At 42.7% G+C, this 24693-nt stretch overlaps 1 protein-coding gene across 2 annotated transcripts in view; it reads left to right on the forward strand.

Moving 5' to 3' along the window:
- The window catches only part of LOC110499947 (ras association domain-containing protein 8), a 32934-nt gene that overhangs the window by 3277 nt on the left and 4964 nt on the right, over positions 1 to 24693 (forward strand). The window contains exons 2-3 of one of the 2 annotated variants that reach the window (XM_021577006.2): positions 15982 to 16171; positions 17939 to 18870. In XM_021577006.2, the coding sequence (XP_021432681.1) occupies positions 16060 to 16171; positions 17939 to 18870 (1044 nt within the window). In that variant the 5' untranslated portion in view covers positions 15982 to 16059. The remainder of the gene's footprint in view (positions 1 to 15981; positions 16172 to 17938; positions 18871 to 24693) is intronic. The other variant, XM_021577005.2, reaches the window with a different exon arrangement.

Below are 24693 nucleotides of genomic sequence, written 5' to 3' on the forward strand. Positions count from 1 at the left end.
TCTTTGCATCAACTTCATGTAATTATCAATAAAAGCCTTTGACACTTATGAAATGCTTATAATTATACTTCAGTATTCCATAGTAACTAACATCTGACAAAAATATCTAAAGACACTGGCAGCAGACTTTGAAAATTAATATTTATGTCATTCTCAAAACTTTTGTCCACGACTGTACAGAATACAAATATTCCAAAACATGCATACTGTTTGCAATAAGGCACTAAAGTAAAACTTCGAAAAATGTGGCAAAGAAATTAACTTTATGTCCTGAATAGAAAGTGTTATGTTTGGGGCAACACAACACATCAGGGAGTACCACTCTTCATATTGTCAAGCATGGTGTTGGCTGCATCATGTTATGGGTATGCTTGTCATCGGCAAGGAATAGGGAGTATTTTAGGATACAAAAATAAATAACGGAATATAGCTAAGCTCAGGCAAAATCCTAGAGGGAAAACCTGGTTCCATCTGCTTTCCAACAGACACTGGGAGACACATTCACCTAATCAGCAGGACAACAACCTAAAAAACAAGGCCAAATATACACTGGTTGTTTACTAAGATGACATTGAATGTTCCTCAGTGGCCTAGTTACAGATTTGACATAAATGCGCTTAAAAATCTATGGATCTATGGCAAGACTTGAAAATTGCTGTTTAGCAATGATCAACAACCAACTTGACAGAACTTGAAGAATATTGTACAATCGAGGTGTGCAAAGATCTTAGAGAAAGACTATGTAATCACTGCCAAAGGTGATTTAAAAAAAAGTATTGCATCTGGTGTGAATACTTATGTAAATGTTCTGTATTTCATTTTCAACACATTTGCAAAAATGTCTAAAAACATGTTTTCACTTGTCCATTTTGAATTCAGGCTGTATCACATAAAATTGTGGAATAGGTCAAGGGGTATGAATAATTCTGAATACCTGCAATATTTCACCATTTACCTATTTTATGTGACAGTGGTGATTTATTGTATTTTTTTCAGGCCAAAGCATAAATTCTGCTTGTTTGAATCGAACATTCTGTCTCATTTCTTTGTTTGATGTGGCAGTTCTGTTTTCTGCTGACTGTTTGTCTAACAAGTTGGAGTCTGAGTCCCTATTGAGCTTCTTGCCAAGGACATTTAGAGTAGCACTTTATTACATGGTACATAAGTTACCAGGTATTTACTGAAAAGTTACAGGGTACAATGGTAATCGCACAATGCAATAACCAATTCATTGTTTGTTTCTTTGGGATTCATTTGAATATACACACCGGTAATTTCCTATTAAAGCAATGGAAATAATAGGCGTATCGTAAAGTGAAGAACCACTGAAAGTGGAACTACAAGTTGTAAAAGGGACAACAGTTTCAGAAAAAGCAAACTCTCACATATTTTCACGTTGTGGCTGTGTGCTGTTATGATTTAAAACAGTCCAATATATTTTGATTTGGTTATTTTGCCCTTCACGAGTGAACAACCAGCTACTGGATGATTTACATGGTATGCCAATGTGCAATCAAACACAGACAACCCACTGAAGTCAAGCAGACTACTGTAAGTGCCAACACGTGTTTGTAGTGTCACTGACAAGCTTCCATGCACTTTTCTGCACCTATCTCCTCACATCAATACACGGTCCATGTATGGGGCTGTGTTAGACGGGAATTTACATTGTGTAACGGTTCAAAGCTCTTTCAGGATTGATACTAATCTGTGAGGTAAAGGACTGTGAGACTGTAGTCATGCTTGTAGCACAGCCGGCAAACAACATAAACACAGGTTTTATGGAATCCCTGTTAATGGTGACATACCTGATGAGTGGCATCACAGGAAATGAGGCATTGTTGGAGTTCTACGGGTGGATTTGCTTGCCAATAAAATGCTGGATAAGAGTTGAACAGAGGCATACAGTACAACTGGAATTAAACAACACCAGAAAATGTCCTTTGCTAAACCTAAAAGAACAGACCAGTTTTGGGGATTAAGTACTTTTTATAGTGTGTGTTTTAAATAAAAACAATTAAATAGTCAGAGGGTCCAACATCTTTGAGGGGTTACCAGGGTTGTACAGTGTGTGGGGCAGAAACAGTTGTTTTCAGGCAGCTTCAGACATCAAGAGAGACCCCCAGGATTCAACTATTACTCCCCCGCACTGTAGACCTCCTCTTCCCCCTGTGGGGAGACTGAGCATGTTTCTCCAGAGTCGTGGATCTTATTTCATTGCTAGAGTATATACACTGGGCTGTAATTACAGGTGGCCTACCAGGACCCACATTTGGAATTAAAGTTCATCCTTGAAATAAACCAAAGAAATGAGGACTACTTTTTAACCACATACACGGAAAATGTGACAAAAACACATTTACTTGAAGTACAGTGCAGATGCAAAGTTTGGTAACAGAATGACTGTTTGTGCTGTCTGTCATTCTGTTACCAAACATTGCATCTGCACTGTTCTTCAAGTAAATGTGTTTTTGTAAAGTTTTCAGTGGAAATTGTTAAAAGTAGTCATTGTGCATAGAAGTGTATGTTTTGTTTAACTTTGCAGTCATTTATTTTTGTTTGGCATACATTTTAAAGTGAAAATTGCACATGGGCTAAAACTCCTATCTGTCGAGCATACCTGGGGGAGTGTTGGAAGGTTGCACATGTTTAGGGCTCATTGTCTTTGGATGAAACCATTTTTTTTAAAGGTAAAACAAAGGGTACACACGCCATATAGCAAGTAATTATTAGCTAAGCTAGTTATTATTTCAACTAGTGTGTCTTGAGGGTCTACACACCAGGTCTTAATTAGTCTATATACTGTGGTCCTCTAGCCGGACAGGAGTTGTGTACCCCTGCCTCTCACCCATGCATGGAATCTCTGATCTAGATGCTGTTATACAATAGCACAAATTGCTAGCCTACTTGAACTCCCTCATGAACTCCTCATACATTAAGCTCACAATAGTGGCCTAGGATAGTGTTTCCCAAACTTGGTCCTGGAGCCCTCTGGGTGCACATTTTGTTTTTTGACCTAGCACTACATAGCTGATTCAAATTGTTAGCCTAGATTCACAAGTATATGTAAGGTCCCCCAGTCATGCAGTGAATTTCAAACACAGATTCAACCACAAAGACCAGGAAGGTTTTCCGATGGCTCGCAAAAATGTTGAATGCGTGCCATAGGGATGGTGGCCTGTGTTTACTCCAATGCTTCCCACCGTTGTGTCAAGTTGGCTGGAAGTCCAATGGGTGCTGGACCATTCTTGATACACACAGGAAACTGTTGCGTGTGAAAATGAAAACCCCAGCTGCGTTGCAGTTCTTGACACACTCAAACCGGTGCGCCTTACCCATTCAGCCTCTGAATGGCACACACACAATCCATGTCTCAATTGTCTCAAAGCTTAAAAATCCTTCTTGAACCTTTCTCCTCCTTCATCTACATGGATTGAAGTGGAAAATCTCACTGGTCATCCCCAAAGCCAACACCTCATTTGGCCGCCTTTCCTTCCAGTTCTCTGCTGCCAATGACTGGAATGAATTGCAAAAATTGCTGAAGCTGGAGACTTCTATTTCCCTCACTAACTTTAAACATCAGCTATCTGAGAAGCTAACTGATCCCTGTAGCTGTACATAGCCCAATTGTAAATAGTCCATCCAATCTACCTACCTCATCCCCATATTGTTTTTATTTACTTTTCTGCTCTTTTGCACACCAGCATTTCTACTTGCACATCATCATCTGCACATCTATCAGTCCAGTGTTAATTTGCTCAATTGTAATTACTTCGCTACTATGGCCTTACCTCCTCACACTATTTGCACACACTGTATATAGACTTTCTTTTTTTATTTTGTGTTATTGACTGTACGTTTGTCCATGTGTAACTCTGTGTTGTTGTTTATGTCGCACTGCTTTGCTTTATCTTGGCCAGGTCGCAGATGTAAATGAGAACTTGTTCTCAACCAGCCTACCTGGTTAAATAAAGGTGAAATAAAATATAAATACATTTAACAAGTGACATCAATAACGGATCATAGCTTTCACCTGGATTCACCTGGTCAGTCTATGTAATGGAAAGTGCAGATGTTCCTAATGTTTCGTACATTCCATTAACTATTGAGCGCCTTGTTACACCAGTTACTGAAAGGACAATTGAGAACCCAGATGAACTTGTGAAAACACATGACAGATTGCACGCTGTGGCTTGTTTAGTACTACTTGGCTTTCTCCATCCCCTGTTGTCGACATAAGCTCCTCTTCTTACAGGGTTAACAGCTTATTGCTCTCCCCAAGCTGCTTACGTTCAACCTTTTGAGGCCCCACATTTTCTCACTAGGAGCGATGCAGTGGAAGATGATTAGGTGCGCCATCCTGAGTGATGGGATTTTAAGCATGTGACCAACAGAGTGAGCTGATTTAGCCATGTGTCTTAGTTCACTATTCGTTAAGGTTGGCCTTAGAACTGGAAAAGGTGGCTGTGCATTTATAAAAAAAAACAACGTTATGAACCAAGCATGTGGATTCAAAAATCTATTTAGTTTTTACGCTGGTTTTGCCATCAGTAGTGGAAGATATGGTTTTGATCATGTCTGCCGACTACAGTAGACCACCAGACTGTTGTAGAAGTAGCAGCATCAGTTGAAGGCACATTCTGTGTTTTAACTTGAAGATACTTCATATCCTGTTGAACTCCCCCTGGTCTGCTGAAATTGTGATTCAATAGAAGCTGCAGTCTTTCCCTTCAATTACTCCTGTAACCCCCCCCCCCCCCCGATAGACCGCTGTCCCTGATTGAGAACCATACCCGGCCAAAACATACAAACAGAAAACAACATAGAAATAAAGAAACTAGAATGCCCACCCTAGTGTGACAGTCATGTGGAGCTCTACCATGTGTCTCTTCTTTGTACTCAACCCTTCCAAAGCACAATGTTCTAAGCATGTACTGAACCCTTCCAAAGCACAATGTTCTAAGCATGTACTGAACCCTTTCAAAACAAAAGGCAAATCTTCCGATCTCAGGTAAAGTCATCTAGTTAATCTGGCCAAGCAAGACATAACAGTACCACCCTGTTAGTCCAACTACGCAACACTTGAGTGAGCTCATTCAAGCATCCCCTGGTCTTTCAAGAAAAGGCCTACTAGGGAAGGTCCTTTTGTTTTTGGAAACTCTTGAAGCCTATATAACAGAATTGATTTGAAAGTTAATATTTTCCAACTATAGATGAACAGCCAAGTGATAGAATTGTTCTTGGAGCAGCATTTGCTCAGTCATTTCCAGCTGAATGAGATCTGGAAATAGACTCTCGCTGTGCCCAGTGAGTCACCACAACGGCGCAGTAAATTATTGCCTCATTAATCTCACTGGGTGACTTTAAATTAACTTCTCTTAACTGACTGTAAGGCTACCAATCTACTACTAATAATAACCTCCCCTGATTCTAACAAAACTGACAGCTCTCTGTGTGGCAAAGTGCATATTATTTCATTTTTTTTTCATATTGGCTGACTATGAATTTTAAAACTAAGCATCAGCTTTAACATTAGTTGGCCATATGTGAAGGCTCGCTTAACGTCCTTGCCTGCCTTCATTATAAACTGAACGTCTTTTAAACTCTGATGACAGTGAGGCATTTGGAACTACTGATCAGACTAGCTGATTCGGTCCAAAGGAGCTGAATTTCTTTCTCCCTTCCTTCCATCGGTCTTAAAGGGCACCAGAGAGACCAAAACTGTCTGTTTGGTGACTGACTAAGATGAAGCTCCCTGTTATATAAGTAAAAACTAAATTCGCTGAATATGCTGCTGGAAAGGTACGTCTAGGCACAAGTTTCAGGTATTGTGAGTAAGAAATGTTAGTCACGTGGTTAACAGGTGTTGTAACGTGTTGTAAACACCCAGTTTTTTTTACATTTTGGGAAATCTCTGTGATATAATTCCAGGCGAGCCCATCCTAGGAACTCCTCTGCCAATGCCATGTTGTTTGCGATGCCATGTCTGCTATCTGCAGCTAGCCTCCCAGCCTCAGAACTGGATCAGTAGCAGTTCAGCTCTGCCTAGTTCATTACTCCAACCTACAGTATATCACCAGGAAATGAAGTGATTTTGGCTGCTCGGGGATCCGTCTGTACTCAGTAAAGCTGGCGTCAGATTAAGTGAAATTAAATGTAATTTTAGACAGGCAGAGAGTGGGACAAGTCTGTGGTCCTCCTGCTGAGGGGCTTACCTGGAAAAATCTCACCTGTTGAATATGGATATGAATATTGGAGGACGCATGACATTCAGCCTTCGTCTCTCCCGAACCCGTACGGGAGTTGTAGCAATGAGACAAGATAGTAGCTACTACAACAATTGGATACCACAAAATTGGGGAGAAAAAGAGGTAAAATAATTTTAAATAAAAAAGAAAGCCATGCGTCCTCCGAAACACAACCCAACCAAGCCGCACTGCTTCTTAACACAGTGCGCATCCAATCCGGAAGCCAGCCGCACCAATGTGTCGGAAGAAAACACTGTGCACCTGGCGACCTTGGTTAGCGTGCACTGCTCCCGGCACGCCACAGGAGTCGCTGATGCGCGATGAGACAAGGATATCCCTACCGGCCAAGCCCACCCTAACCCGGACGACACTTGGCCAATTGTGCGTCGCCCCACGCACCTCCCGGTCGCGGCCAGCTGCGACAGAGCCTGGGCGCGAACCCAGAGTCTCTGGTGGCACAGCTAGCGCTGCGATGTAGTGCCCTAGAGCACTGCGCCACCCGGGAGGTCCCTGAGTCAGATATTTTACACATTTTAATTCCAAACCATCTTTGCTTCAAAATGAAATGTCACTTTTTCCAAGGGTAAAATTGAGGTAAAATCTTGACATTTACAGTTTTTCACACTTGAAAGACTAGCCGCCCACTTTGACATTTCTATTAGCTGTTTCAAAGGACAGAGTTCCCTTGGCTTGGTTTCAGAAGCATGAAGGCATTGTCACCATACCAACAATTAGTATAAAATACAGGCAAAAAAAATTCAGCACAATTAGGCTGATAAACTCTCTGCAATGAGAGCTGGTAAATGACATTTAGAATCCTTACTTGCTACTAGAGGTCGACCGATTAATCGGAATGGCCGAACAATTGGAAATCGGTATCGGTATTTTTGGGCGCTGAATTTGTATTTGTAATTTTTTTTATACCTTTATTTAACTAGGCAAGTCAGTTAAGAACACATTCTTATTTTCAATGAAGGCCTAGGAACGGTGGGTTAACTGCCTTGTTCAGGGGCAGAACGACAGATTTTTACCTTGTCAGCTCGGTGGATCCAATCTTGCAACCTTACAGTTAACGAGTCCAACGCTCTAACCACCTGCCTCTCATTGCACTCCACAAGGAGCCTGCCTGTTACGCGAATGCAGTAGAAGCCAAGGTAAGTTACAAGCCAGCATTAAACTTATCTTATAAAAAACGATCAATCTATCATAATCACTAGTTAACTACACATGGTTGATGATATTACTAGTTTATCTAGCGTGTCCTGCGTTGCATATAATCGATGCAACGCTGGGGGATGATTTAACAAAAGCACATTTGCGAAAAAACCACAATCGTTGGACGACTGTACCTAACCATAAACACCAATGCCTTTCTTAAAATCAATACACAGAAGTATATATTTTTAAACCTGCATATTTAGCTAAAATAAATCCAGGTTAGCAGGCAATATTGATCAGATGAAATTGTGTCATTGCATGCAGAGTCGGGGTATATGCAACAGTTTGGGCAGCCTGGCTCATTGCGAACTAATTTGCCAGACTTTACGTAATTATGACATAACATTGAAGGTTGTGCAATGTTACAAGAATATTTAGACTTAGGGATGCCACCCGTTAGATAAAATACCGAATGGTTCCGTATTTCACTGAAATAATAAACGTTTTGTTTTTGAAATGATAGTTTCCGGATTCGACCATATTAATGACCAAAGGCTCGTATTTCTGTGTGTTATGTTATAATTAAGTCTATGATTTGATAGAGCAGTCTGACTGAGCGGTGGTAGGCAGCAGCAGGCTCGTAAGCATTCATTCAAACAGCACTTTTGTGTGTTTTGCCAGCAGCTCTTCGCAAGCACAGCGCTGTTTATGAATTCAAGCTTATCAGCCTAATGGCTGGTGTAACCGATGTGAAATGCCTAGCTAGTTAGCGGGGTGCACGCTAATAGTGTTTCAAACGTCACTCGCTCTGAGACTTGGAGTAGTTATTCCACTTGCTCTGCAAGGGCCGCAGCTTTTGTGGAGCGATGGGTACGCTGCTTCGAGTGTGGATGTTGTCGATGTGTTCCTGGTTCGAGCCCAGGTAGGGGCAAGGAGAGGGACGGAAGCTATACTGCTACATTGGCAACACTATAGTGCCTAGAAGAACATCCAAAAGTCAAAGGTGTATGAAATACAAATCGTATAGAGAGAAATATACTTTGGAAGGTGTATCAATACACCCAGTCACTACAAAGATACAGGCGTCCTTCCTGCTGGAGAGGAAGGAAACTGCTCAGAGATTTCACCATGAGGCCAATGGTTACTTTAAAACAGCTACAGAGTTTAATGAGTGTGATCAGAGAAAACGGAGGATGGATCAACAACATTGTAGTTACTCCACAGTCTGTAGCGGTGTGTGGGGAAAATCACTGGGGAAGCCAAGCCAGAAAAAAATGCCATATTGCAACCTATGTGTTGTGATAATTGCTTGGTTTGCTTTATGACCTGTTAGTTCATATGCATTGTGACCGTGATATATTGATATATAGGCCTAAGGCCCAGACAACAAGAAGACACAGTGGCAGAATAAATTCAACCACACTTTTGTTTCATCACAAAACCGGGGAGCAACCTCTGTCTGGTGAAGTCCACAAAGCATATTGAATGTAACCAACAGTTACATGAACTACAGCATCGTCAAGCAAGTTGTTTCTGACATTTTCAGACTACTTAACAACCATTGATTTGGGAACCACGGAGAGTTACCGAAAGTAGCAAAGAAAACAGGAGCTGCCTCCACTATTCCAGAACCATCATCTTCAACATTTCAACATCATCAAATCACCTACTGTATGCTTAGTCTAATACAGTGACAACTCAAAGATACTCAAAACTATTTAGTCCAATCAACATAAGATAAATCTGATGTGGTTGTCCATGGTTCAGATTTTTGTGGTGTGTGTGCGATCGTGCAAGTAGAAAAAACATGCTGACTCACCCCACTTGTAGAGAAACACTAATGTCATCCTGTCTATGGCTCTGTCATACAGTACATGCTTTTATTTTTTGTTGTCCTAGGTTACCTTGCTAAAATGATTGCTCGCCAGCCTAACTTCCTTTCATGGGCAACGTTAGCTAGTTAACATTAGCCTTCTTCATCTAGCTACATATTGAACTTCCATCCTCTCAGTCCAGGGGCACAATGTATACATTTATGGTTGAATCAGAATCGGCATTATAATCATTGGCCATTAGGGAGAATTAAGTAAAACCACAAGTCCAAATTCCTACCTCCATCCATGGCTAATTTAGGAAAATAACACAAGATGCAACAATTCAAGTTGTTTCTGTCAATGACGAATTTCTCTCGATGCGATGTGATACACTCCTCCACATTGACCCCTTTTCCACCCTCTGTGGAAAAGGTTCTATGTGGAACCCAAAAAGGTTCTACCTGGAACAAAAATGGTTATACCTGGACCCAAAACCCAAACCTGTAGCACGTGCTCCAGCAGGTATATCTCTCTGGTCACCCCCAAAACCAATTATTCCTTTGGCCGCCTCTCCTTCCAGTTCTCTGCTGCCAGTGACTGGAATGAACTACAAAAATCTCTGAAACTGGAAACACTCATCTCCCTCACTAGCTATATGTACCAGCTGTCAGAGCAGCTCACAGATTACTGCACCTGAACATAGCCCATCTATAATTTAGCCCAAACAACTACCTCTCCCCCTACTGTATTTATTTATTTATTTTGCTCCTTTGCACCCAATTATTTCTATCTCTACTTTGCACATTCTTCCACTGCAAATCTACCATTCCAGTGTTGTACTTGCTATATTGTATTTACTTTGCCACCATGGCCTTTAAAAAAAAAAACATATTTTGCCTTTACCTCCCTTATCTCACCTCATTTGCTCACATTGTATGCAGACTTATTTTTCTACTGTATTATTGACTGTATGTTTTTACTCCATGTGTAACTCTGTGTTGTTGTTGTATGTGTTGAACTGCTTTGTTTTATCTTGGCCAGGTCGCAATTGTAAATGAGAACTTGTTCTCGACTTGCCTACCTGGTTAAATAAAGGTGAAATAAAAAATAAATGTAAATAAATATAAAAAAGGGGCTCTTCAAACGGTTCTCCTATGGGGACAGCCGAAGAATGCTTTTTGGTTCTAGATAGCACCTTTTTTTTCTAAGAGTGTAGGCGTGAAGTCAAATCCAAACTGGCTTCCCTTCACACTTTTTTTTTTGGTGCAGTTTAGCTCAACGCTGATTGACTATTATTTTATACTTTTTTTATATCAAGGGAGGCTTGCATTCAATGCTATGGGCGGCAACAATGTCATACTATTTTTGACCAGACCGCATCAGACAGATGGCCTACACATACACAGGCAGAGGGGTGCTGTTTCACTCGCTCGGATCCTTTCTCCGGTGAGATACATTCAGCCTCTTGTGAATTATAGAAAAAGTATGAAACACAGAGAGAGAAAATCTATATTATTTTATGTTTTTTTAATAGGTTCATTTTTGGGGGGAATCCTGGCTTCCCTTGGCATCCATGAATACATGCCACTGTCCACAATACTAACTTAATTGACATTGAAAAGAAGGAAATATTCCAAAACATGCATCCTGTTTGGAAAAAAGGCAGTAAATTAACACTGCAATTAACTTTATGTTCTGAATACAAAGTGTTATGTTTGGGGTAAATCCAATACAACACATTACTGAGTACCACTCTCCATATTTTCAAGCATAGTGGTGGCTGTATCATGTTATGGGTTGCTTGTAATCGTTAAGGACAAGGGAGTTTTTCAGGATGGAAAAAATTGCAAATGTTGTACAATCCAGGTGTGCAATGCTCTTATAGACTTACTCAGAAAGATTCACTGCTGTAATCACTTATAACGGTGATTCTAACACGTATTGATACTTGTGTAAATGTTATATTTCTTTATTTCATATTCAATACATTTGCAAACATTTCTGAAAACACGTTTTTACTTTGTCATTATAGGATACTGTGTTTAGATGGGTGAGAGAAAAAATCTATTTAAACCATTTTCAATTCAGGCTGTAAGAACAAAATGTGGAATAAGTCAAGGGGAATGAATACTTTCTGAAGGCACCCATTGATCCCTGAAGAATCTAACTTAGAAGTGCCTCATGAGCTTAGTTCAATTGTCCTACCCCATCATGACCAAAGATATACACTTTTTTGCTCCAATGTAAATGTAAACAAACACTGTATAGCCTCAACACGGTTAAAACTATAATGTTTATATCATGGGTGGTCAGTCCTTGCATCCATAACCCTATGAATTTGAGAGTGGTTACATTTGTCCAGGCCCATCCCTCAGCTTTTTACCAAAACCGAGGCGGTGTGACACTTAATTGTTTCAACTGCGGATTCTAGCTTTAAGAGGGCTCTGTTCGGCCCCTTACAAAAAATATCCACTGGGTGATAAGACTCACACCAAGACCCCACCAAGCCAGCCCAGAAAATGTGGCTTCTGTTTTTATTGTCCGTTGCTGGGGCTGTGTTTTTGTCTATGATTCTTCAAGTGTGTGTGTGTGTGTGTGTGTGTGTGTGTGTGTGTGTAACTGTGACGGTCATCAATTGCTGACATGGAGTAAAAATGCTGAATGATGTCATTATGTTCAATGTCATCCGCTGTACCACTTTTCCTCTCCTTGTATTTAAATTGTCTTTTTATTTTACCCAGACAAAACCTGCACAGAGGAACACTCTTACCTCGATCTTTGATAAAGAGAGTTTATGCTTATCCACAGTCTAGTCCACTCCACTCTGACCATATTGTAGAAAAAATGTGGAGTGACAGAAAAACATGGATTATTTCCTAATTGCCAGTGAATGTTTGTTCTTTCCCAGGGCTGAGCCAACCAATCCGGTCAGCGTGGTTGGGGCCTTACAAATCCAGGGGCTAGTTGCCATGGCAAGATATTGTTTGCATCCAGTCATGCCAGCGCTGCCAATGTGGGCGGTCCCCTCGTCAGCATGCTTCTTTGTTTGTGTACCACTTGTTAGAACAACCAACCTCCTCTGTGAACACATCCTTGGACCCTTTAAAGTTCTCTCCGTAGTGCATTGGTCTATCACTCAGGTTCATCTTTGGTTTTACCAGTGGAAAATCTGGAACTATATCTGTTTATTTTATCAACTGTACTTTTAATGGATTAGTATAGTATTTGGATATCCTATTTACTAAAGAAATAACTCAACTTAATAACAGGCAACATCATGATATCAAAGAACAATTTATTGTGGCTCAACCACAGCCACTTCTATTCTCACATTTTCTCTCCTGCAAAGCTGTGCAAAACTGCCGACCTTTCACTCTTCTGTGATCTTACTGTGCAGTAGAGTCCTTCCCCTCCACCCATCTTCAAGGCATGGAGAGAATGTAGGTTGAATGGAGGGCCAGGCTAAAGGGAACCCTAAGTTTAGCTCCAGGTTTTCAGTGGAGGCCAGGCCAGACGGCCACCCTTCCTGGGTAAACTGTAGATACTGTAGCCCCTCAACTGTCAGGGAAAGCAGGCTTCAGCCATGTGCTCTGACCCTGAGCAGGGAACCACAAAAGACCAAGGAGACCTGCCATATTTAGGTCATCGTGCTTCACAATCTCTTGCCCTTTAGACTGGCGCCATGATTTAGTTATAGTCAAGGTAGGTCTGTACTGAAGAAAGGTCCAGATTTTCCCACTCCTGACTGAAAGTGGATTTGGTACCACCAGAATTGAGGTATTAAGGTAAACACACTATCAAATGTTTTATGCATGCAGCTATACTAATTTGTCTGTGAAGCATTCAAACACTGTAAGTAGGCTAAATGACGCTCAAGGGCTTAAGTTTCTCCACTGCCAATTCTGAGGCTGTGCTTGCATCTGGTTGCCTAATACCCAGTACTAAGTGAAAGTCTTACGATGGAGGTGCAGCACTTCAGCACAAATATTCTCATAGATGTGTCCATACCATGTCCTCTTGGTAATTAGGAACACACAATATTGTGTGTATGTGGTCTTTGTTAGTTCAACTCGGGTCAGAACTATGATTGAGTGTCAGTTGGCATTAAGACAGTAACAGTAGTACTGTGCTTGATTAGCGATGTTGTGTCATCGTTACAGCGTGTTTTCCACATTGATGATAATTGATTATGTATTTCACATTGTTCAATAACATCTATTAAGGCATTAGGCATCCAAAGTTACATCAATATTCTGATGAAAGACAGATGTTTTCTACAAAGCCAATTTGAAGAGAGTTTTCTGAGTCGGATGACATTTATACATGATCCACCAAAGAACCATGACTGTTGATATTCACCCCAAACAAATACTTTGACATTGAAGAAATAACTTTGATCTAAGTGCTAATTCATACATTTTGTAGTGCCTGTGTACGGTGCTGATCATGTCAGATGTGAGTTTGAGCCTTACAGGATGAGTTAACATAGGCAAAATTGCCAAAGGAGAGAAACATTTGCACCCAGAGGGGGCCACAGGACCGAGTTCTTTGTCATATTCCTCTCCCATTACTGCTACAGTCAATATTGGCAGCCAGCCAATCCCATAGAATCAGAGCATAAATATATATATATATATATATATATATATATATATATATATATAGCATCAGTCAAAAGTTTGGACACATACTCATTCAAGGGTTTATTTGTACTATTTTCTACATTGTCGAATAATAGTGAAGACATCAAAACTATGAAATGACACTTATGGAATTCCATATGTGCAGACTGTCAGCTTTCATTTGAGAGTATTTGAATCCATATCGGGTGAACCGTTTAGAAATTACAGCACTTTTTGTACATTATCCCATTTTAGGGGAGCAAAACTATTGCGACAAATTCACTTATGTGTATTAAAGTCGTAGCAAGTTAAGTATTTGTTCCCATATTCATAGCACACAATGACTACATCAAGCTTGTGACTGTACACATTTGTTGGATACATTTGCTCTTTGTTTTGCGTTTTTGGGAGGATGCCCCGGACCCCCCGTCTACTTCCCCTGCCCAATATGTACACCACAATTTCGCCCTTGTGAAGTAATGACATCCTTCATCCTTAGTAGTCAAGCTTATTTTTCCCTTGAGGCTCTCAGTCGAAGAAGGGTGGTTTCAGTTATACTTAACATGTGACAGATGTTGAGAATAGAGGATGGAGAGAGAATCTCACAGGGAGCTCCTCAGTCTGACACCCAGGCCCCGCCTTCAGAGGTCCTGTGATCAAGATTCTATACCCCAATCCATATTTCTCAGTATTCCACAAAGGGTATTTTTATGATCTTATCAAATGCTTGAGGGATGGAATTTATTAGATTGGAAAAACACCATACTTCTACATTGTATCATATAATCCCATATCCTTGCCTCCTCCTCTGCCTCCCAAAATACAGTTTCCATGTGAACACTTAACACCTGGCAGCCTGCACCTCTTTCTCCTACCCCTGAGCTGTGTGCAGCATGGGAATGGCCCTATTTACAGCCAGTTAACAGGCGGCTCTGGCATGGAGATTCTGCTGTAACTGTCTACAGTTACAAATCACTCTGCCAGTTCCCAGTGCAACACAACACTGCCTTCGGGATTCCAAAGGCCTGTATACGTAGCGTGGTGCCCCTGAACAGATAGCTCAGTCAGGGAAGGCCTCAGTAACCAGAGGCGTCTCGGAGGGATACCCGCGGCAGGATGGTGTCGAACCAGAGGGAACGTGACAGGGAATTGTTGTGAAGCTGGCAGCAGGTGTGATGAAGATGCTTAAAGAGGCAAGGGAGCTGTTCCCGCCTCACGTGTCATTAGGGAGTTAAGGATCAGAAAGTGGATAATGGGACGAAACGGGAAAATGGATGGCCGTTCCGAGAGAGGGATACAAAATGATGCTTAAACTCCGGGCATCTGTGTTTTCCCAGGCCCGGGAGGCTGGTGGTTCAGATCTGCACTGTTGCATCTGCCTGATGCCTTGCCAGGTCTGTAATGATTGCCTTTCAGCTAAGGTGCTTGTGTCGGCAGTTTAAAGGGTTCCTCATGCAAGCGACCAGAGAAAGCTTTCCCGTAGGCATTACCAAATAGAACCACCATCGTCAGATAGGGCCTTCGAGACAGACTGTCAGACACTGCATTAAACCCATTATTCCAATGATTAAATGTGTACCTCGAAACCAGAAACAGTAACTGAACTTCTGCTGAAGTTTCTCCTTCGTCCTTGGTAGTAGCTACAGAGGGACTCCTAAAGTAGCTTTAAAGTGCATGTAGTGCAGCAACAGATTCCTTATTTTTGATTTATAAGTATTTTTCTATCCATGTAACCCGCATCAGTTTGGAAATGCAATGCTCTGATTCTATGGGACTCTACGGCTGCCAATATTGACTGTAGCAGTAATGGGAGAGGAATATGACAAAGCAGTAAGACACGAGAGCAAGGTTTCTCAAACTTAGTCCTGCCCCCCTTTTTGATAGAGATACGGGGAGATATTGAGTGGTTTAATTCACATCAATGAACTGGCATCTTCTTTGCTGTCTCATCTCACTTGTAGTCACCAAGAAAGTTGCAATTTCCCAGAACCTCTGATGTGTACATTTTTAAGCTAGGCCTACTGAGCAAGATGGATAATTTAGCATTCTTTGTGAGTCTCTGTATTTCAGTGTTTGTGTGTGTGCATTTTGGAACACAGTAAACTCACGTAGCTATATAGTAAACCCAGCATTTGACAGTCTCTCTGTTCTATAGAATGCTGGAGAGATTCTGTGTAGCGCCCCCTTGTGTGGAGCAGGAATGACGACGCCCCTTCGATGAGAGCCATGGAGCTGAAAGTGTGGGTGGATGGAGTGCAGCGGATCGTATGTGGCGTCACAGAGCACACCACATGCCAGGAGGTGGTCATTGCCCTGGCCCAGGCCATTGGTGAGTCAATCCATCCTGCAATATTGTCCAACCCCCCCCCATTTTTTTAAATTAAAGTGATAGTTCAAGGGATAAATTTAAAATAAGATTAAACTAAAGTGAACTACTGTACACCTTTAAGCCTTACCATGTGTGAGAATGGATCCTTTTGCAGGACACGCATCCACAGTGCATGCAGCATATTTGACAGTCCGTTTCTGAGAGATGCTAAAGACGATGGAGTGCACCAAGATTAGAGTTGACTGGGAGTGAACAGAGAATCAAGATGAGCGTTAACCTGGGAGTAAACAGAGATTGTGAGAATCAAAATGAGTGTTGACTGGGAGTGAACAGAGATTGTGAGAATCAAGATGAGCGTTGACTGGGAGTGAACAGAGATTGTGAGAATCAAGATGAGCGTTGACTGGGAGTGAACAGAGATTGTGAGAATCAAGATGAGCGTTGACTGGGAGTGAACAGAGATTGTGAGAATCAAGATGAGCTGTGTTGGGAGGATTCATAGATGTCATTGAGATGCTCGCAGAGGAGAAGAGAGAACTACATGATGACTGGATTGTATTCCCATAATGAAACCGCATTTATGTATATGAAGCTATTACCCCAAATAGCTGTAGAACCAGCGGGGAGCCACTTTTATGGCATGGAGCATGGAGCCACTTTTTTAAATGTTTTGCATTATGGAGATACAGAGTACTGTACAGACCTGTACTGAACTGTGTGAGTATGGCTCAGCCCGACAATACCCTGCTCATACCATACTGTTTTGATTTCATACTGCTGTCATTTCATACTGCTATCATTTCATACTGTTTTCAGTTCATACTGGCACAGTTTTGCACTTGCACTTTGCACTGCTTAGAACCAAAATTCTGTGGAGATGTCATGGTTTACATAGGTCATTTTTATTATAGAGAGAATACTTGGAGGTCCTAGAGGTAGCATGTAAGGGTTAAATGAATCCATTGGATTTGTACATGCTATTCCATTGTGATCCATGCACAGATACATGATTGTAGGACTAACAGCTAAATGCTGTGTCTTTTCATCAACAGTACAGGAGTTATGGTCCAGGGCCTCTTTTGTATGTGTTCAGTCTTTTGTCTGGCCCAGGGTACTTTGATGTGAAAGGCCTTCAGCCAGATTCAGCTGTAGTGACAACTGTGTTCCTTTCATAGAGGTTCTGCTGTTGAGAGGGGGAAGACTGTGGCTTGTGCTCTTAACTGCAGCAGAACACACACACACACACACACACACATATACACACACACACACACACACACAATTTTATTGAACCTTACTCCAACCCTAGCATGAATGGGAACTGAACAACTGCTCCTATATTTGAATAGAGAAATCCCTGTTGGGTTCTTCCTAGAAAAAACAACCCATTACTCTGAAAACTCTGCACAGTGCCCACCCAATAAACTGTGTCTGAAAGCAAGTGGGGTAATTGTGAATGGTTCTTCCATAGAGTTTCCCTGTTCTTAGCAGAGGTAAAGAGTTCAGATTAGGGTTGTGGCTGTGTTTCTGAATGCAGGAGGGGATAACAATGACAAAGTCAATGGTAGATGATCTCTGTAATCTGCTGCTACTGCAGAGTGTAGTCTAGCTACTGGTCTGTATGTAACTGGTCACCGGCTGGTATGTGGCAAGAAATAGCAAATAAAGTTGCCGTGTGACTACTGTACATTGGTCAGCTAAGCCCAATTACTTAGTAAAGCTCCAATTAATTAATCTGATCAAATCATTATCTCACTCTTTTTGCAGGGCGTACTGGCAGGTACACATTGATCGAGAGATGGCGGGAGACGGAACGTCACTTGGCCCCGCATGAAAACCCTGTGGTGTCCCTCAACATGTGGGGCCAGTATGCCAGCGACGTGCAGCTGGTTCTCCAGCGCACCGGCCCCTCCCTCAGCGAATGTCCCAACTCCGACGGTGCATCCCGTGTGCCCGAGCGCGGCCTCTACCGCCAGAGCCTGCCTCCTCTGGCCAAGCTGCGCCCATCGGCCAATGACCGCTCGCTCAAGCGTCGGGAGCCCAAGCGTAAGTCCCTCACCTTCACGGCCAAGGGCTTGAGGGATATTTTTGGGAAGGGCAGAGATGCCGAGGCCAAGCAGCAGCAGAGAGCACTGAACCAGGGCAGGGGGGTGGTGTCTGTGCCCCTCAGTCCAGCCCGGGAGCTGGTGTGCCTGGTCCAGCTGCAGAAGGACAAGCTCCAGCTACTGGAGAGCAGGCTGCAGGGCTCCGAGGCAGAGCTACACGGCTGTGAGAGCGGTGATGTTGGCATGTGCATTGAGGGTCAGGAGGGCATTGGCGTGCTGGAGGAGGAGCTGGTGCGTCTGGAGCAGCAGCTGCGGAGGAATGAGGTGGAGATGTCCGAGGAGGAGTTCTGGCAGAACGAGCTGCAGATCGAGCAGGAGAGCGAGCGGCAGCTGAGGGAGCAGCTCCAGGAGCTGATTGGACGGGTGCGGGAGTGTGAAGCCCGACTGGGGGAGTACCTGACCCGTATCCAGGGCATGGAGGCTGGCCTGGAGCAGGAGACTGAGCAGAGCAGGCAGGTGGACGAGGAGGAGGCCTGGGCCCAGCTGAGGAAGGTCAGGGCGGAGCTGGAGCAGCAGGTTCAACACAGAGTGCAGCTGGAGAGCAGCAGCAGGGCTGTGGACCGCTCACTGGGACAGTCCAGCAAGAAACTACAGGTCAGCTTTGGTAGAAGGAAAAATGTATAGGAAAACAGTGATTGTACATACACAAATTCAGCATTTTAGGGAGGTGCTGGAGACTCTGAACACTGCAATCTATGCTCCTATGTGCTTTGACTGATGAAGACCTAAGGGATGAAACATGTTCAGAAGCAGTAGAGAGAGAAGTGCCACACTAACATTTTCCATAGATTCCTAATGGTTTTGAAAACAACACATGATGTACATAAACAAACACCTTTTGTAAAATAGGGTTGAATACAACATGTATCATTGATTGGAAGACACACAAACACCTTATGTAAAATGGATGATGGTGATTATACTGTGATGATACCTTTTGCAGAAAACATTATAATGAAGTAAGACACGTAAGCCCATTTTACAGGGCTGCATATTATCTGGAACATATACAGGACCAGTCAAACGTTTGGACACAGCTACTCATGCAAGGGTTTTTCTTTATTTTTACTTTTTTGTACATTGTAGAATAATAGTGAAGACATAAAAAACTATGAAATAACACATGGAATCATGTAGTAACCAAAAATGTTGATGACAGCTTTGCACACTCTTGGCATCCTCTCAACCAGCTTCACCTGGAATGCTTTTCCAACAGTCTTGAAGGAGTTCCCACATATGCTGAGCACTTGTTGGCTGCTTTTCCTTTACTTTGCGGTCCAACTCATCCCAAACCATTTCAGTTGGGTTGAGGTTGGGTGATTGTGGAGGTCAGGTAATCTGATGCAGCACCATCACTCTCCTTCTTGGTCAAATAGCCCTAACAGCCTGGCGGTGTGTTGGGTCATTGTTCTGTTGAAAAACGAATGATAGTCTCACTAAGTGCATACCAGATGGAATGGCGTATCGCTGCAGAATGCTGTGGTAGCCATGCTGGTTAAGTGTGCCTTGAGTTCTAAATAAAATCACAGACCGTGTCACCAGCAAAGTACCCCCACATCATCACACCTCCTCCATGCTTCACAGTGGGAACCACACATGCGGAGATCATCCATTCACCTACTCTGCGTCTCACAAAGACACAGCGGTTGGAACCAAAAATCTCAAATTTGGACTCATCAGACCAAAGGACAGATGTCCATCAGTCTAATGTCCATTGCTCGTGTTTCTTGGCCCAAGCAAGTCTCTTGCTCTTATTGGTGTCCTTCAGAAGTGGTTTCTTTAAAGAAATTAGACCATGAAGGCCTGATTCATGCAGTCTCCTCTGAACAGTTTATGTTGAGATGTCTGTTAGTTAAACTCTGTGAAGCATTTATTTGGGCTGCAATCTGAGGTGCAGATAACTTTAATGAACTTATCCTTTTTTACTGTTTTATTTCACTGTAGAGCCTTCAGTCCCACTCAAAAGCCCCCGTTAGATAGCTCTTTCATCCCACCCGACACATGCGGAGACCTCACCTGGCTTAACTTGTCCCTCCAGAGACAAAACCTCTCTCATCGTCACTCAACACCTAGGTTTACCTCCACTGTACTCACATCCTACCATACCCTTGTCTGTACATTATGCCTTGAATCTATTCTACCACGCCCAGAAATCTGCTCCTTTTATTCTCTGTCCCCAACGCAGTAGATGACCAGTTCCTATAGCCTTTAGCCATATAGCCTTTAGCCTTATCCTACTCCTCCTCTGTTCCAATGGTGATGTAAAGGTTAACTCAGGCCCTGTAGCCCCTAGTTCCACTCCTATTCCCCAAGCACTATCATTTGACTTCTGTAACCGTAAAAGCCTTGGTTTCATGCATGATAACGTCCAAAGCTTCCTCTCTAAGTTTGTTTTATTCACTGCTTTAGCATAACCCGGATGTCCTAGCCATGTCTGAATCCTGGTTTAGGAAGGCCACCAAAAATATAGACATTTCCATCCCCAACTACACCATATGTGAATTAATTGTCCCTCATTTATCTTCAGAGTTTGTACTGTTAGGTGACCTAAACTGAGATATGCTTAACACCCTGGATGTCCTACAATCTAAACTAGATGCCCCCAATCTCACACAAATGATCAAGGAACCTACCAGGTACAACCCTAAATCCGTAAACACGGGCACCCTCATAGATATCATCCTGACCAACCTGCCCTCTAAATACACCTCTGCTGTTTTCAACTAAGATCTCAGAGATCACTGCCTCATTGCCTGCATCCGTAATGGGTCAGTGGTCAAACGACCTGCACTCATCACTGTCAAACGCTCCCTGAAACACTTCAGCAAGCAGGCCTTTCAAATCGACCTGGCCAGGGTGTCCTGGAAGGATATTGATCTCATCCCGTCAGTAGAGGATGGCTGGTTATTATTTTTTTTAAATGCCTTCCTCACCATCTTAAATAAGCATGCCCCATTTAAGAAATTTAGAACCAGGAACAGATATAGCCCTTGGTTCTCTCCAGACCTGACTGCCCTTAACCAACACAAAAACATTCTATGGCGTTCTGCATTAGCATCGAACAGCCCCTGTGATATGCAACTTTTCAGGGAAGCTAGAAACCAATATACACAGGCAGTTAGAAAAGCCAAGGCTAGCTTTTTCAAGCAGAAATTTGCTTCCTGCAACACAAACTCAAAAAAGTTCTGGAACACTGTAAAGTCCATGGAGAATAAGAACACCTCCTCCCAGCTGTCTACTGCACTGAAGATAGGAAACAATGTCACCACCGATAAATCCACTATAATTGAGAATTTCAATAAGCATTTTTCTACGGCTGGCCATGCTTTCCACCTGGCTACCCCTACCCCGGTCAACAGCACTGCACCCCCCACAGCAACTCGCCCAAGCCTTCCCCATTTCTCCTTCTCCCAAATCCATTCAGCTGATGTTCTGAAAGAGCTGCAAAATCTGGACCCCTACAAATTAGCCGGGCTAGACAATCTGGACCCTTTCTTTCTAAAAATTATCTGACTAAATTGTTGCCACCCCTATTACTAGCCTGTTCAACCTCTCTTTCATGTCGTTTGCGATTCCCAAAGATTGGAAATCAGCTGTGGTCATCCCCCTCTTCAAAGGAGGGGGGCACTCTTGACCCAAACTGCTACAGACCTATATCTATCCTACCCTGCCTTTCTAAGGTCTTCGAAAGCCAAGTCAACAAACAGATTACCGACCATTTAGAATCCCACCATACCTTCTCCGCTATGCAATCTGGTTTCAGAGCTGGTCATGGGTGCACCTCAGCCACGCTCAAGGTCCTAAACAATATCTTAGCCTCCATCGATAAGAAACAATACTGTGCAGCCGTATTCATTGACCTGGCCAAGGCTTTCGACTCTGTCAATCACCACATCCTCATCGGCAGACTCGATAGCCTTGGTTTCTCAAATGATTGCCTCGCCTGGTGCACCAACTACTTCTCTGATCGAGTTCAGTGTGACAAATCGGAGGGTCTGTTGTCCGGGCCTCTGGCAGTTTCTATGGGGGTGCCACAGGGTTCAATTCTTGGACCGACTCTCTTCTCTGTATACATTTTTTTTTTTTTTTTTTTTTTTTTTTTTTTAACCTTTATTTAACTAGGCAAGTCAGTTAAAAACAAATTCTTATTTTCAATGACGGCCTAGGAACAGTGGGTTAACTGCCTGTTCAGGGGCAGAACGACAGATCAGATACATCAATGATGTCGCTCTTGCTGCTGGTGAGTCTTTGATCCACCTCTACGCAGACGACACCATTCTGAATACTTCTGGCCCTTCTTTGGATACTGTGTTAACAACCCTCTAGGCGAGCTTCAGTGCCATTCCAACTCTCCTTCCGTGGCCTCCAATTGCTCTTAAATACAAGTTCAACTAAATGCATGCTCTTCAACCGATCGCTGCCTGCACCTGCCCACCTGTCCAACATCACTACTCTGGACGGCTCTGACTTAGAATATGTGGACAACTACAAATACCTAGGTACATGGTTAGACTGTAAACTCTCCTCTAGAATTGGCTTCCTATTTCACAACAAAGCATCCTTCACTTATGCTGCCAAACATACCCTTGTAAAACTGACCATCCTACCAATCTTCGACTTCGGCGATGTCATTTATAAAATAGCCTCCAATACCCTACTCAATAAATTGTTATGCAGTCTATCACAGTGCCATCCATTTTGTCACCAAAGCCCCATATACTACCCACCACTGCGACCTGTACTCTCTCGTTGGCTGGCCCTCGCTTCATACTCGTCGCCAAACCCCCTGGCTCTAGGTCATCTACAAGACCCTGCTAGGTAAAGTCCCCCCTTATCTCAGCTCACTGGTCACCATAGCAGCACCCACCTGTATCACGTGCTCCAGCAGGTATATCTCTCTGGTCACCCCCAAAACCAATTCTTCCTTTGGCCGCCTCTCCTTCCAGTTCTCTGCTACCAATGACTGCAACGTACTACAAAAATCTCTGAAACTGGAAACACTTATCTCCCTCACTAGCTTTAAGCACCAGCTGTCAGAAAAGCTCACAGATTACTGCACCTGTACATAGCCCATCTATAATTTAGCCCAAACAACTATCTCTTTCCCTACTGTATTTATTTATTTTGCTCCTTTGCACCCCATTTTTTCTATCTCTACTTTGCACATTCTTCCACTGCAAATCAACCATTCCAGTGTTTTACTTGCAATATTGTATTTACTTCGCCACCATGGCCTTTTTTTTTGCCTTTACCTCCCTCATCTCACCTCATTTGCTCACATTGTATATAGACTTATTTTTCTACTGTAGTATGTTTGTTTTACTCCATGTGTAACTCTCTGTTGTTGTATGTGTCGAACTGCTTTATTTTATCATGGCCAGGTCGCAATTGTAAATGAGAACTTGTTCTCAACTTGCCTACCTGGTTTAAATAAAAATTATTGGGCTGACTCTTTTCTCTGTGTAAATCAATGATGACACTCTTGTTACTTCTTTGGAGACTGTGTTAACAAACCTCCAGACGAGCTTCAATGCCATACAACACTCCTTCCATGGCCTCCAACTGCTCTTAAATGCAAGCAAAACTAAATGCATGCTCTTCAACCAATCGCTGCCCGCGACCGCCCGCCCGTCTAGCATCACTACTCTGGACCCCGCCCGTCTAGCATCACTACTCTGTTCGAGCGTTACAAAATAAATTTAGAAATCTATATTATTCAATTATTGCACCCACACTGCTCGCGCGCGCCAACGAGCATCTGCGTTGCCAAGGGATAAAATACAAGTCAGTTCTATTTGTGATGCAAATCACGCTGCAAGTCCGGCCTCTCCCATCTCCTCATTGGTTTATAGAAGCAGATACCCACATGCCATCTCCTCATTGGTTATACCTACATGGGTGGCTGAAAGACGAACGAGGTCAGTGGCGGTAATGCACCTAATTTATGAAAGTTGCCAATTGCAATATAAAGTCCAGAGAAGAAAAAGCCTGGAAGGAGGAGAGATGGCTAGAAACAATTTGTTTGACCGTTTTATGTGTGGATTAATTGTGGGAGTAGAGGACCTTGTGCATTTCAGGTAAAATAACAACTCAATGTTTATATCCCAGGACAAATTAGCTAGCAACAGCAAGCTAGCTAAATAGGACAAATTAGCTAGCAAGTGCAAGCTAGCTAGCTAAATTGCCATAAATGTTTAATACTTTTCGACCTGTCCCCAAATTAATGTAATTGGTTCAGAGTTCGTTTTGATATTTTAACCTGTGTGTCATGATCATGTTTGGTGTGGGTGGACAAAATACATTTATGCACGATGGCGCACCATTTTGGGTTCCGTGTTAGAATATGTTGACAACTACAAATATCTAGGTGTCTGGTTAGACTGTAAACTCCCCTTCCAGCCTTACATTAAGCATCTC

This window comes from Oncorhynchus mykiss, chromosome 21, assembly GCF_013265735.2.
Source record: "Oncorhynchus mykiss isolate Arlee chromosome 21, USDA_OmykA_1.1, whole genome shotgun sequence".
Taxonomy (NCBI): Eukaryota; Metazoa; Chordata; class Actinopteri; order Salmoniformes; family Salmonidae; genus Oncorhynchus; species Oncorhynchus mykiss.